Source organism: Ursus americanus, chromosome 4 (genome assembly GCF_024610735.1).
Source record: "Ursus americanus isolate L20-20 chromosome 4, mUrsAme1.1.p, whole genome shotgun sequence".
Lineage (NCBI taxonomy): Eukaryota > Metazoa > Chordata > Mammalia > Carnivora > Ursidae > Ursus > Ursus americanus.
In genome coordinates, this window is record NC_142130.1 from 56385982 (window position 1) to 56400033 (window position 14052).

General features: G+C 45.5%; 1 protein-coding gene across 8 annotated transcripts in view; it reads left to right on the plus strand.

The window, feature by feature from the left end:
* Window positions 1–1227: 1227 nt before the first annotated feature.
* RIOX2 (ribosomal oxygenase 2) overlaps window positions 1228–14052 on the plus strand; it is a 34451-nt gene continuing 21626 nt past the window's right edge. For 2 of the 8 annotated variants that reach the window (XR_015724225.1, XM_087861707.1), the window contains exons 1-5: window positions 1378–2265; window positions 3132–3240; window positions 6375–6846; window positions 10639–10758; window positions 11847–11975. Coding sequence is in view for 3 of the 8 variants with exons in the window: in XM_087861707.1 (XP_087717833.1) it covers window positions 3239–3240; window positions 6375–6846; window positions 10639–10758; window positions 11847–11975 (723 nt within the window). In the remaining 5 variants the exon portion in view is untranslated. Of the gene's footprint in view, window positions 1268–1377; window positions 2266–3131; window positions 3241–4493; window positions 5538–6374; window positions 6847–10638; window positions 10759–11846; window positions 11976–14052 lie in introns of those variants that run through there. The other 6 variants (XR_015724227.1, XR_015724226.1, XM_087861709.1 and 3 more) reach the window with 6 other exon arrangements.

The following is a 14052-nucleotide window of genomic DNA, read 5'->3' on the forward strand; positions in this document are numbered from 1 at the left end:
TTTTTGTGTTGACACTGAAACTTTTCTTTATGACAAACACAGAGTACTGCTTTTCTGTGTAATGGACATGGGTATGAATTTACCATTTCCTGAATCCTTGTAACATCAACACTGTGCTTACATTATCTTGAGTAGATGTTTTGTAGTCAAAATAAAAAGCAACGTATATTACCAATATAATGTCAAGTGGATGAGAGGGATTTTTTTGTAGTCTTTTCTGAAAGACAGATCTTTCTGAGAAAGTCTTTCCTGAAAGACTTAGATCTTCCAGATCTAAATGTGATCCTGTGCAAGTTAACCTCTCCAGACTCCGTTTCCCCAACTGTAAATTGAGATAAGCACAAGGTTGTGGTGAGAATGAAGTGAGCAGTACACGAAACACCTGGCATAGTCCGTGCCAGCAAGCACTCAATTCAAGCTTTGCTGTTATTGTTAGTTTTGGACAAGTGTTAGACAAGGGTGTACTTTGTTTCCATCTGCTCCCATGTCACCTGATAATCAGAAATAGGCATTAGTCTCAATCATCTTGACAGAATGAAATAATTTCCTTTGGGTCCTCTTTGGGTGTCTACAGAGCAAAGGACACAGGCCAGAGCAGAGATGTGCCCTTGAACCCCGTGCCCAGTTGGTCCAGCCTCTCCACCCAAACGTTTCCAATAATGAGTCAGAAATAGAACCTTAGGCCGAAATTCAATAATTGCTTTTGTTCTTCTCTTCCATAGCTACAGTCTCAAAGAATTTCCAGTATCCTTTTAAATCAGGATTTACTCTGACTCAGGGAGCAACGCGATATAAATTACAGTTGACAATACAAAACAGCACAGCATAGCTGAGAGCCCAAAAGAAAGCAGTAGGAGAACCTGGACCTCTTGCTCCCTCAACTTGGGCAGTTCACCTCTCCTCTCTGGGCCTCGGTTTCCCCATTCATAAAAAGAACTCTGTCGTACTAGAACTGTTGCCCCAAATCCAAAGGCTCATCCCGCCCCCAATTCAAAAACAAAAACAAAAACAAAACCAAGAACCACGTTATGTCCTTTAAGACTAAAGGGAAAAACTTGCGGGAGTGAACACGGAACCCCAGCCGGTACCCTTTCGCGCAGAAGCACGCACCACCCTTACGGCCCGGAGGGGCGGGGAGGTGGCCGCGGGAGCCGGAGCCGGAGCAGGCCGCCCCTCAGCGTGCGCACGCCGCCCGCCACGCCCCGCCCCGCCCCGCCCCCAGCCGCCGCCCCGCCCGCTCGCGGCCGCGCGCAACAGGCCGAGCCGGGTGAGTGGAGTGGTGTCCGCCCGCTGTCCCGTGCTGTCGTCGGCGGGGTCGTGAGCGCCCTCCCGGCGCCAGAGCGCGGGTGTGGGTGGGGTCTGGGGGGAGACCTGAGAGCCGAGCCGAGCCCCCGGGAGCCTCGGGACCGCTGGGCCCGGGCTGGCGGGCGGTGGTGCTTTCGGCACCGCGGACGCGCGCTGACGCGCTCCATGATTCCGGGGACCGGGGCAGGGAGGACACGCCGGGTCTGTTGCTGCCCGGATGGAGGGGTAGGGTCACGAGTGACCTGGGCACCGAGAGGCCCCCGTGAGCCGCCGGTGGTCTGGAGACTGGGGACGAGCGCTCGGAGAGTTTGGGGGCTCGGTAGGGAGGGTGACGCTCGCGCTGGCCCCCGTGGCGGGCTGCCTGGGAGCGCGGCCTCCACGTGGGTTGTGCTTCTGGCGTCAGGTCGGGCCTAGGAGCCAAGCTTTACAGCTGCGGAGCCTGCAGCCCGGGCTGCGGGGCAGGGCAGCTGCGGCCCTCTTGTCCCGCCCTGACTTTAAAATTCCAGCTTCCACTTGCAGTTGCCTCAGCAAGTGTGACTAGCATGGCAGCCCGACAGTGGGTTGTCCAACAGGTTAGCAGGGCCAGGTTGTTCACTGTGTTTTCAGGAAGGAGGGGCCTGGGAGTCACAGGATGTGATTAGTCCACTAATTAACTGTAAATTAGGCGCCAGGCCATTGATTTCACCGGACTCGCGTTTAAGTGGAGGAGCTTGGTTTTCCCAGCCTCTGCCACAGTCTCTTGGATGGATGGTTTTGCCTCTTTGTCCTCATCCTTTGTAACGTCGTGGGTCACCGAAATACGTAAATGTGGTATCATCTATTTTCTCTTTAAAATACGACTAAGGATAACTACCAGTCACAGCTTTAGGTCAACAGGAGAACCACTTTTCCTTTTGGATAAACATTTCTGTTGGGAAAAAAAAGAAACGTTTTAGGTTGGCCTAGGTAACCTCCTTACAGGTAATATTTCTGTCCTGTGTGTGCGTTTAATTGAGCACTATCCTCTATGTGAATGAATCTAAAATTCCTGTACAGCATTTACTACGTTAATGCGGATTTCTAAGCCCCAGCTACCGGAAGTGCTAATCCGATAGGCTTGATATGGGGCCCAGAAATGTGCATGTGAAGTGCTCTTGGTGATGCACTGTAAAATACTGCTGTGAAGATTATAAAGACACACCTCCCGCCCCTGGTTGGTGATAACCACTGAGAGCCAATGTGCCATTCAGCTCTGACAGTGCAGTCGAATACCCAAGCTACAGCTGCCGTCAGAATAATCCACCCCCCCCAAAAAAACTTTGTTTTCCCCAACACTGTTTTGTGTAAGGGTTTTGAGGATTTTTTTTCTCTAAAACTGTCTACAAAAGATGGAAAAGGAAAATTCAGCAAAATTTCTTGGGGAGCCATGTGCCACGTTCTGTGCTAGGCTCTGGGAATGTGCAGATAGCTGTTGCCATCAGGAAGCTGGGTTGGCTTCTTTGTCCGTGAATATTACTACAGAAAAGAAGGTTAGGACACTCACAAATATAAAGGCTCTGTTTATATTTATTGGCTGTGGAATGGTTATCTGTATTGATTTTATTGTAGAGTTCATTCTTTAAAGTTGTTTAGTTTTTTTAAATCTATGGACAGCTAGTAAAATATGAACTGAGTTTTGATTTAATCTTTTTATACTTTAATGTTTATAGTCAACTCAGATTGGAAACATTTGCTTTTACTTTAAAAATTGAAATATAATTGATATATAACATTAGTTTCAGGTGTATAAATTGATTTGCTATTTCTGTACATTAAGTGATACAAATTGCTTTTTTTTTTTTTTCAAGGTTTTAATTTATTTGAGACCGAGAGTGAGCAAGAGAGGAGAGAGCACAAGCCAGAGGAGAAGCAGAGGGAGAAGGAGGAGCGCGCTCCCCACTGAGCAGCGAGCCGGATGTGGGTTAGGGGTAGGGTTAGATGAGCTGAAGGCAGCCGCTTAACCGACTGAGCCACCCAGGCGCCCCCCAATTGCTTTTTTAAAGCCTTTTTTCCTGTAGCTTTATAAAAATATTTACTCTGACTTCTGTTTGGGTGGTCTGTGAGGTTTATGGTCAGGCTTGTGTTGACTTTACTTTTCTAGACAAAGGTTTTCCTTGTTTAATTACTATATTTTTTAGATTCTGAGATAAGCTTTTTTACTTTTTGCTTTCTTTGAAATTGTGATGCATCTTAAAATTTTTACATGTTTAATGTGGTAGAATACGCCATCTCATCTCCCCACCACCCCCAAAGCTGTTAAAAAGAATGGTTGTCTTACAATATGGGTAGTGTGAGAATCAGAGAAATAGAGTATTTGCCCAGTAACCTCTAAGTCAGTTTCCAATTAACTGAGCCTCAAATCGTTTCAATATGAACATAGAGAAACAAGAAATGATGTAACTTTTGGCAATATAAATAGTGAAATTTATATTCTAACAAAAGCATTTGTTATGCAGTGCTGGGTTTATTTTATTAGTGATTGTAGATGGGAAAATGCTTTAAGTGATTTTATTTTTGACTTAAGTATTTTGTGCACTTTGTTTAACCACACTTCCTGGTGAATGTGCTTATACTGTGTTCTTAAATTGTGCTTAAAGAAAAGCCTTTCATTGGCACCTTCCTGCTGTCCATATCCCTTAAATAAATTTTAAACTGACCAATTGTGAGAGATAAGAGATATATGGCTGAATATGAAATTACTTTTTCATTATAGCGTAGCTTAATGATACAAACCTTCTGAAGCAATTTGACACTTTTAAAAAATTGGGGGCGGTGTGTTGGGGTCTCTAAGACCAACCCTAGGTTCAGTGATTTTCTGGGACTCACAGCTGATTTATTATAGCAAAAGACTAGGTGCTTAATTGGCCCAGCAACTAGTTGTGCCAATACGTATGAAATGTTGCCAACCGGGGAAGCTCATCAGACACCTCAGAACTCAGGGTTTTTATTGGGGGCTGACCACAATAGGCATCCTCTGCCTGGCACCAAGCCCCAACCCAAATTCCAGACTCCCAGAAGGAAAACAGGTGTTCATTATAAATCAGAGTGCACAAACAATTTAGGCACCATGAGTCACTCTTACCAGTTAAAGGTGGTGGGAATGCTCCCGAAGTCTAAGTTCTCAGACAATAGCCATACACAGGGCCTTTCTAAGGATAGGCAGTAACTCTTCTGAACTAGCCATGCTCTTTACTGAATCTGTCTTCATATCTCCTTGTTTCTACGCCACATCTGGGTTCCAAGTACTAGCAGTACTTTGTCTCACTGAAGCCTTGATTCTTTAGTTGAGATATCAAACTGGTCTGGGAAACTCAAGAGGAGTAGGGAACATGTTCAGAAAATGTGACTTACGGATGACATATCCTCGAGGAAGGGAAGCTTGAGTCTGGCGCCTTAAACCACTCGGCCATCCTGATGGATGACATATCCTAAAACACCGAAGTTTGGTTTTTTTTTCTAAGCTTAAACCCTTATTCCTCCAATGCGAGCTTTTAGTGTTGGTTGGCTTTCCACCTGGGTCCTGCATTTCCCTATCAAAAGCACTTGATCTGTTTATGGCTGCAAAGTTTAGAAGCTAAAATGAGGCCACCTAGAGTTGTATATTTTGATGTTTCCACTTCCTAAATTGTTCAATTTACATTGAGTTGCATTCATTTATAAATTAGTCGCAGTGTGTAACGTGTATTTCCAGGGTTCTTTCTTGCCAGACCAGACCACTAATTCTACTTAGTCCACAGTGTAGCTGAAATATACCTTAGTTATAGTAACAAAAGAGCAGAAAACTGTTCCTACAATTCTGCTAGCCCTACAAAACAAAACCATAACATCTATAAGTTACTGGACTCTGGGAAAAATTGTTTTTTTATAAGCGTAATGGTTCTTAGTCTTTTTTGAGGGGTCAGGGACTCCTTTAAGAATCGGGTGAGATCAATGTGCCCACCCCCCCAAATACATAGATATACATACACTTTGAAATAGAATCTTGCAGTTTCTGGAAATTCATGTAATTTGAAGTACCATTCTTGAACCCCAGGTGAAGGACAGCTGCATTATAAGTGTGACAGTAGTTGTGGTTTGGGGGCAGTTCTGAGAGGCTCAGTGATGCTGGGGAGTGTCGCTCCTCAGATGTGGTCCCTGGACCAGCAGCAGCATTGTTACCTGCGAGCTTGTTAGAAATGCAGAATCTCAGCCCTGCCTCAGATATAGACGCCCAGGTGAGGAGTGTGCGTGTTAAACTTGGGGGCAGCTCTGTGTCCGAAGTTACTGATGTTGGTATTTTATTTTGTCTTCTTTTAGTTTAAAAGTTAAAGGTTTTTAAAGATGGGGTGTAACTATCTTTAGCTTTTACTTTGCAGCCTGTAACTCATTTGGTTTTTTTAAATGGGGGCAGGGTTTCCGATAAAGTAGTAATTTTCAGTAATAAGCTGTGAATCAAAAGTGAGGAGGTTGATGTGGTGAGGAAGAGACTTGGGAGCAGGCGGCTTCTTGCTCCAGCCAGCAGGTGACGCCACCAGCCCAGGGCACGTTGGCCGCCTTCCTGAACAGCAGTTGGGGGTGGTGCTGTGCTGAGGAGCACCTGGCAGGGGGCCCCTGTTGGTAGTTCTCGAGGCAAGTGTTTGTAACTCAAGAGTACATCTAATTAGGTTTGGGACCTGGTGCTGACTGAAGCCAAATTCAGGATTTTCGATGGCTGTGTCAGTGGCCACCGGCTGAAACTGTGACCAGGAACTGCCAGGATAGCGGAACCATTCATTTGGGATCATTATACCTCCTGGTAAACAAGCAACGAATTTCACGACTTAGTGCTTATGTACAAGAAAAACATGCTTTCCTTTAGACGACTATGTAATCTGAGTGGTGTTTGAGGCTGAACCCTGTCTTGGAACACGTGGTGCTGGCTTGAGGTTCTGTCACATCCTGGAGGAGATGGCATTGACTTCAAGCTCTCGTGAAGGTGGAATGGTCACACAAGCTGTGTGTGCATGATCTGCTAACACGAACACAGGCACTCCTAGGAAACCTAACCACGTGTGTGCTTTGTTCTTTGGTAGGTCCCGTTCCTCACTGCTCTGTCCTGAGGACAGAACGATGCCGAAGAAAGCAAAGCCCACAGGGAAGGGGAAGGAAGAGGGACCTGTTCCCTGTAAGCAGTTGAAGATGGAGGCAGCTGGGGGACCCCCCTTCACTTTGAATTTTGAAAGCCCCAGTGACCTCTTTGAAAGTTTAATCTCACCCATCACGACAGAGACTTTTTTCAGGGAATTCTGGGAGAAGAAGCCCCTTCTCATTCAGAGAGATGACCCTGCAGTGGCCACATATTACCAGTCCCTGTTCAGGCTGTCAGATCTGAAGAGTCTATGCAGCCGGGGTATGTACTATGGAAGAGACATAAATGTCTGCCGGTGTGTCAACGGGAAGAAGAAGGTTTTAAATAAAGATGGCAAAGTGCACTTCCTTCAGCTGAGAAAAGATTTTGATCAGAAAAGGGCAACAATTCAGTTTCACCAACCTCAGAGATTTAAGGTAACAGGTGCTCCCCATTACAGACTCGTTTTATGTGTTAAAGTGCTAACATTTGGCCACAGGTCAGCTCAGGGATGAACCTGGGTGATAGCGTCCTGCCAGTTTGAGAAGAGGTACCACCTGTTTGCTCTTTATTTATTTATTTTTTTTAAAGATTTTATTTATTTATTCGACAGAGATAGAGACAGCCAGCGAGAGAGGGAACACAAGCAGGGGGAGTGGGAGAGGAAGAAGCAGGCTCATAGCGGAAGAGCCTGATGTGGGGCTCGATCCCACAACGCCAGGATCACGCCCTGAGCCGAAGGCAGACGCTTAACCGCTGTGCCACCCAGGCGCCCCACCTGTTTGCTCTTTAAATGCATTCCAAATTAGGAGGTCCTGTGTTATCTTTTGGCTAAACTGTTAGAATCGCCCAACAACTCGGGGACATGATTGGGTGTCATTGCACTGCAAAGACTATATTGCACGTTTATAATCAGTAATGTTTCCTATGGCTGAACTCATTCGCCAAATCTAGTGCATGCCTTTTCCTCGCTTGTCTAAAGGATCTTGAGCCTATTTGTGCTCTGGATAAGGTGTAAGTACTCTTAGATATTTCAGTACAAGTCCTGATTCCAGACAGTCCATCTCAGGCAGTCGTTAGAAGTTGAAGTGTTCCTGGAATGCCCACCTTTTGGCCCAGACACCCAAAAAGAATTTATAAATAACTTGCCAGACCAAGTCATGATTTGAATTCAGGAAATATGGACACCACGGTGCTTCTCTCTGAGCTAGTCCTTGACTCCTTTCTTGGCTAGAAGCGGCACTTTTTAAAAAGGGGGTTTTAGACACCTAATAACTATGAACATAAAAGGTCAGTGAAGTTGATTACGTGTAATTTGGTCACAAACCAGTAGAGAGTTATTATCTGGCATATGTGTGGTGTCCTCAGTGGCTGTCATTTCTGTACTTTAGAATCACCTTGGGCTTTTTCCCTCCTCATCTGCACATTTCTCCTCTCTGATTCCAGGTGGCCGAGAATGTATTTCCTTTGCCTTGTTGACTCCGCTCTTGGCCAGGTTTATGAAAGTGGGAAGGATGAGCTTTCTCAGTCTAAACTCAGCCCCCGGCCAGACTGGGATGCACCCTGCTTTTTCTCTTTCCACCACTTGAGAGACCGATAGGAGCTCACCCTCTTACAGTGTATGCTGGTTCTAAATAGTTTATTATGAGGAGGTTTAGTGTTGTGTGTGTGTTTAGGAATGTGCATATTAATATCAGGATAGAAAAAGTCTAGAGGCAGTTATCCCTGGCTAGGTTGAGAGACTGTTAGAGTAGACAGTGCCTTGTTTATTGGGTTTCAGAATGTGCACAGGTTCTTACCTAGTTGGTCTGGGAGTGAATAGGAGGTAATCAGAGAGCCCTAAGTTGTTCCTCACCTTCTTTGGATAATCCCTATGTCAGAGTCTAGGTGAGTTTACCAAATCACATGTGTTCACTTCTTGGACCTTCTTTTATTATTCAAATTAATATTTATTTGAGAGAGCATGTGCAGAGGGAAGAGTAGAGGAAGAGGGAGAAGCCAACTCTCTGTGGAAATGAGATATCTCAGGAGCCTGAGATATGACCCGAGCCGAAGTCAGACGCTTAACTCAGCCACCCACGCACCCCACTTGGGAACCTTCTAACACATTCGAAATAGGGCATTCATTGTGGTCTCTATTTTACATGTGAAAAAACTGGAGTTCCGAGATGTGACTTTTCCACAGCTGCTAAAATAAGGACTCCTGACTCCAAACCTGAGGCATTTTCCTACCGTACTTGTAAAGATGTTAATTGAAATGTCGCAGCACGTTTGTTTTTGCCTTCCGTTGGGTGCGTCCACGGACTTCTGGTCTTAGCAGCTGCATTCAGTTGTGGTTTTTATGGGGAGGTCAGGTCAGTGCAGAGAGGAGGTTGTACCCAGCCAGGGGAGAGGCTTCCACCTTCCCTTTTTACCGCTCTGGGGTCCTCCTTGGCATCTCCAGACATAGTTGGGAGTCCTGACTTAAAGCAGACAGGTTTTAAGAGCCTTGTTTGTGCCTAAGTCAATGTCGGTGAAGCAATAACACTTGTGTATTGCTTTGCAATTTAAATAAGTTTGCAGATAAGTTGTTTTATGCTGTTCCCAAAAGACTTTTTGGGGGAGTCCTCCTTTTACAAATAAAGAAGCTAAAGTCATTTAGTTTGTAACTACAACTTGGATTGAGGAGGTTTGACTTCATATCTCTTTCTACTAGGCTATACTTGGCAGATTCAGAAGCTAAAGGTCCAGGAGAAATGGAAAAATTGTGCACCCTTATGGTCCTGAGATACTTCTCAGGCCCTCAGAAGGAGAAGCCCTGGTTTTCTAATGGTTCCAGTTACAGTATAGATGTAATTACAGAGCCAGGTCCTGCTGGCCCCTCCCTGGTATAAACTAGGCTCTTTGGGAGCTCTCTTAACTCTTTGGAGCTATTCAGAAGCCATTAAATTATTCTTCCTCTGTTAAGTAGAACCCTTGATCTATAAATAGAGTAGCCCAGTAGTCTTTATAAAGATGTCTCCCAAAGCTTTTTTCATACTGACCTAATTCTTTCCCACTTGATACTTTTAATACTGTAGATCCTTTTTGAGTCAAATGGTAGGATTGACTCCCAAGCTGTGGTCATTGGTTTACTCACCAAATTTTTAAAAATACATTTTAGTGTCTTGTGTGTGCCAGGCACCGTACATTCGTATACTTGAGACTGAATGTCTTTAATATCCGTTAGTGTCCTTGTAGGTGACTTGTGATTTCTTTAAGATGATTCCTAGAGAGGCAGTACAGGGCCAGGGCTGAAGGGCTCAAGCCAGGCCTCCTGGATTTATGTCCTGGCTCCGTCATGTTTTAGCCGTGTGTTCTCGTGCTTCGGTGTCCTCATCTGTGAACCGGACAGTATGATTTTGCTCCCCTTATGAGATGGGTTGTTGGGAGGGTTATATAATCAGTATACGTAAAGCACTTAGAAACAAGCCTGGCAGAGAAGTGCGAATATCCATGTGGCCTAATTGCTACCTCCCCTCTCTTCATCAGCTTGGGAAAATCAGCATTTATATTCTCTTCCCCTCTCTCTCTCTCTCTCTCACTGCTGTAGAACTCTCCCTGCACACCCCCCACTCCCACCCCTGCACAAAAAGCTTGTTTTTTAAGTCCTTCTCATTTCAGTAAGGTGAACCAGGCACTAACTAATTGCCCAGCCGAAGTCCGGAGGGTTTTAGTCCCCTTCCCCTTGCAACAGCTGTCGTACTTCGTCCCTCACAGGCCGTCCCTGTGCTGCTTCCAGGGTGCGTGTCCACCTCCCCTTCTCCCCCACCTCCCTGCTCATCTCCCGCCTGCGCTGCTGTCTTAGTAGCTTCCCGACCTATGTCTCTTGCTTTTCTCCAGGCCACTCTCCACACAGTCGCCAGACTGAGCTTTCCAAACTGTACATTAGATCGTGTCATTGCCCTGCTTAAATTCCTGCATGACTCCTGATTGCCTGCCTTGCCAGTTTCCCAGTTTTCTGTGGTGTTCTGCACTAGGATGGAAGATTCTTGAGGGCAGAGGTGTTGGCTCTTTCCCTGCTGAATTCTCGGGTATCTGGAACATAATAGTGTGCAGTAGAGACTTGCTAAGTGAATAAGAACATGTTCTTCCTCTTGTTCTGATATATTTTTCACCTCTTCTTCCACCCACATCCCTCCCTCCCTCCCTCCCTCCCTCCCTCCCTCGCTCCCTCCCTCCCTCCCTCCCTCCCTCCCTCTCTTTTTAAGGATGAGCTTTGGAGGATCCAGGAGAAGCTAGAATGCTACTTTGGCTCCTTGGTTGGCTCGAATGTATACATAACCCCTGCAGGATCCCAGGGCCTCCCACCCCATTATGATGATGTGGAGGTAAGTGGACGAAAATTGTTCTGCTCGGGGAAGGAGTCACTGCGAGCCTGGGTTAGATGTCAGGGTTCAGGTCGGCTCCCTGTCCTTCTTGCTGTGTGGTCCCTGAGATCTTGAGCCCACCTAGGTGTTGGGTCAGATGAATCCTGCCAAACTGGTTTCCTGCTTTTCCTCAAAGGGGAGAGATGGTTTCTAGCCTTACTGATACAAAGAGCTACACATGCCTGTGAAACAGGTATTTATCGAATTTGTCTACAGAAAAGCATGATTAGTTTTTTCTTTAATTTTACAACATAAGGGTTTTAGTAAAGTGAGGTCACAAGTAATCCTTACATCTGTGTTCATTTTGTCCTTTTTCAGGAGCTGCCAAAAATAGATAATTTTTTCCATTTGTGAAAATCTTGGGGCAGCTTGAATGAAGGTCATGGTTTCACTTAAAGCGCTGGCACCTTGACAAGTGTGGATTGACTCCCATGTGCCTGCCAGACAAGTCAGCTCTTCGGCCTGGGTGTCCCTCTCTTCATTTTTATGCTGATGCAAGGTTAGGAACACAGAGCTCTTAGTAAAAAGCCCCTTTTCGCCCCTTTGAAAGCAGTTTCATACCAATCCATTTCCCACAAGTTTTTGTTTTTATTGTTAATATTTTAAACAGAGCTTGAATATATCTTTGGCTGAGAGAAGAATAAAAAACGTGAAGTTTTTCTATCTGCCAAGGATGATATTCAGGATTTTAGACCCTGAGGAATATCTGAAACTTGGCTTTTCCATCAGAGATTATGGGCTTTCAGCTGTCTGATAGAAGATTTAAAGGCAGGAGATGGGGGGATATCAAGAACCCAGTGAGGCTTTTTTACAGTGAAGAAAATGAATACCTTCCAGTATCCGGGTTCATGATTACCTGTTTTTAAAAGTGAAAACCAGCAGTGGCAACTTTGAAGTGTAGGGTGAAGTGCAGCACTGATCTCTCATTTATATTTTTTATCTGAAATTTGTAATTCGTCTAAGCCTTTGAGGGCTGGTCCTCTAGGACCACTCTGCCTCACGATTGTCAGGAAGCTCGCTGACACTCCCGGGTCCTGTGCTCTCTGTAGGTCTTCATCCTGCAGCTGGAAGGAGAGAAACACTGGCGTCTCTACCACCCCACTGTGCCCCTGGCACGGGAGTACAGCGTGGAGTCCGAGGACAGGATTGGGAGGCCGGCACACGAATTCACGCTGAAGGTACGGGACCTCCGTCACGGCTGCTGCTCCTGATGCGGGTTCAGGTTTGGGGTTGAGTGTGTGTGCGGTGGTCCCCGTGGGAATATATGCAAGCGCATGGGGTCAGGCTGGCTCTCACTTGTTAGCGCCTGCAGCTTCTAAAGGAGACATGGTGTTTGTACTTGTAGAATTGATATGAGGAAACAAGTTCATTTTACAAACAACCTGTTTCCAGATATAATCCAAGTTCAACAGGAGTGGATTGTGAATTCATTGACCACCGACTCCAGAGTAGAAGTGGAAGGTTTGGCCTTGGGCAGCTTCACCAAATCTAAGACAGCCGTCGGGACCGGGCTGTAGCTTGCTTAGGCAGACACAGCTAGGGAACCCTTAGTATTTTTGTTGGAAAAATTCTAGCCTGACCCACTTTCCTCCTGATTGTACAGTAGACTCTCTCTGCATGCCCCTTGCTTCCCCCTGTGTATAGTCACCAAAAGAGTAGTAATAATCTTTGTATGTAGTAATTAAGGAATCTTCCTCCAGGAAGCCAGGTGGCTTGATCATGATGACTGGTTCACTGGCTTCTTGCTATAGAGAGTCTGTCTTTGAGCAGTTAGCCTGGATGGGATCACAGCCAATCCCTAGCAGGTGAGATTGCTGAGAAAAAAATCTTAGAGGGGCAAGAATAGGTACATAATTCAACTTTATATGTTGAATTAAGATATAACAGCCCAAATCATTCCAAAAATTCTACCAACCTGATATACTTGCATATAGTTATTATTTTTGTGTTTCTTGTGTCTTGAACTTATAATTAGTTGTAATTACTCAATGTGTTATGGCCCTTTCTTGATTTTAAAAATTTTGCCTGCTTGCCTGTGACTGGGAGAAACAATCTCCCTTTTAGGATGTGTGTTTATATTACAGGAGATTTGAATAAATACAATAAAGGTACCCTTCATTTTTCTCTAAGTTCTTGGTCAGCAGTCAGCAAATTGTGGCCCATGGGCCAAAAACATGCCCTTCTGCCTGTTTTTGTAAATCAGGTTTACTGGAACACAGCCACCTCCATTCCTTATTTGCCGTCTAGGTCTGCATTCACATTGCTCCTGCCGACTTGGCTGGTCGCCACAGAGACCACATGGCCCACAGACCACATATTTGCTATGGAGCCCTTTACTGAAAGAGTTCACCAACCCTCCCTCTTGGTGAAGCATGTCTAATAGGCTCTTGGTTGATTATTTTTAGGCCAAAGATTAAGCTATCCATGGTCTCTGAGGTCAGGGCTGAGTGACCTAGCCTGGCTACTTGCCATGCCCAAGGAGGTTGGTCTTCCTAGCGGTCTTCAGGTGTAGATGGTGTGGGTTCTGGGCAGTGGTGCTGGGAGACTGGGAGGAGATGGGGTGATGCCCATTAATCACACCCACCCTATCTCAGTTCATTAAGAGCAGCCCTGAGTCTCCTAGGAGCAGAAAGACCAGCATTGTCTACTGTGGGTTTTTTTCCAAGTTGCACGTCTGTAATACATCTGGGTTTTAAAGCAGCAAAGCTCTTCAAATGAAATCTTGCGTAAATGCCCAGTGTATGAAACAGAAAAGCTGAGTCACTCCGGGTGGGGTGGGCATGAAGGCCACAGTGAGGGTCACTAGAGCCAGGGTCTCGGGATTAAGACCCCTCCTGCAATGGAAACGCCACTCTGGTTTGGGGATCTGATACACGTGGGTCTGAATTTAGCTGCTGTCCCTTAAGAGCTGTGCATTCTTGGGCAAGTTATTTATCTCAGTCTCAGTTTCTCCTTTATTGAAAAGGAGATCGTAATATTTACCTTGTAGGTTATAAGAATTGAAAAGTATGTTTTGATGCCTCCTTTGAAATGCAGTTCCATGGAAGAGATGGCTCTATGTCAGTATATTTATTGCTGCTTATCAAATTCCCACAAATTCAGTGGCTTAAAACAACACAGATTTATTAACTTATAGTTCTGCGGCTCAGCAGTCCAAAAGGGATTTGGTTTCACTTGGCTGAAATCAGGTATTGGCAAGACTGAGTTCCTTCCAGAGCCTCTAGGGAAAAGTCCATTTCCACGCTTTTTCCAGCT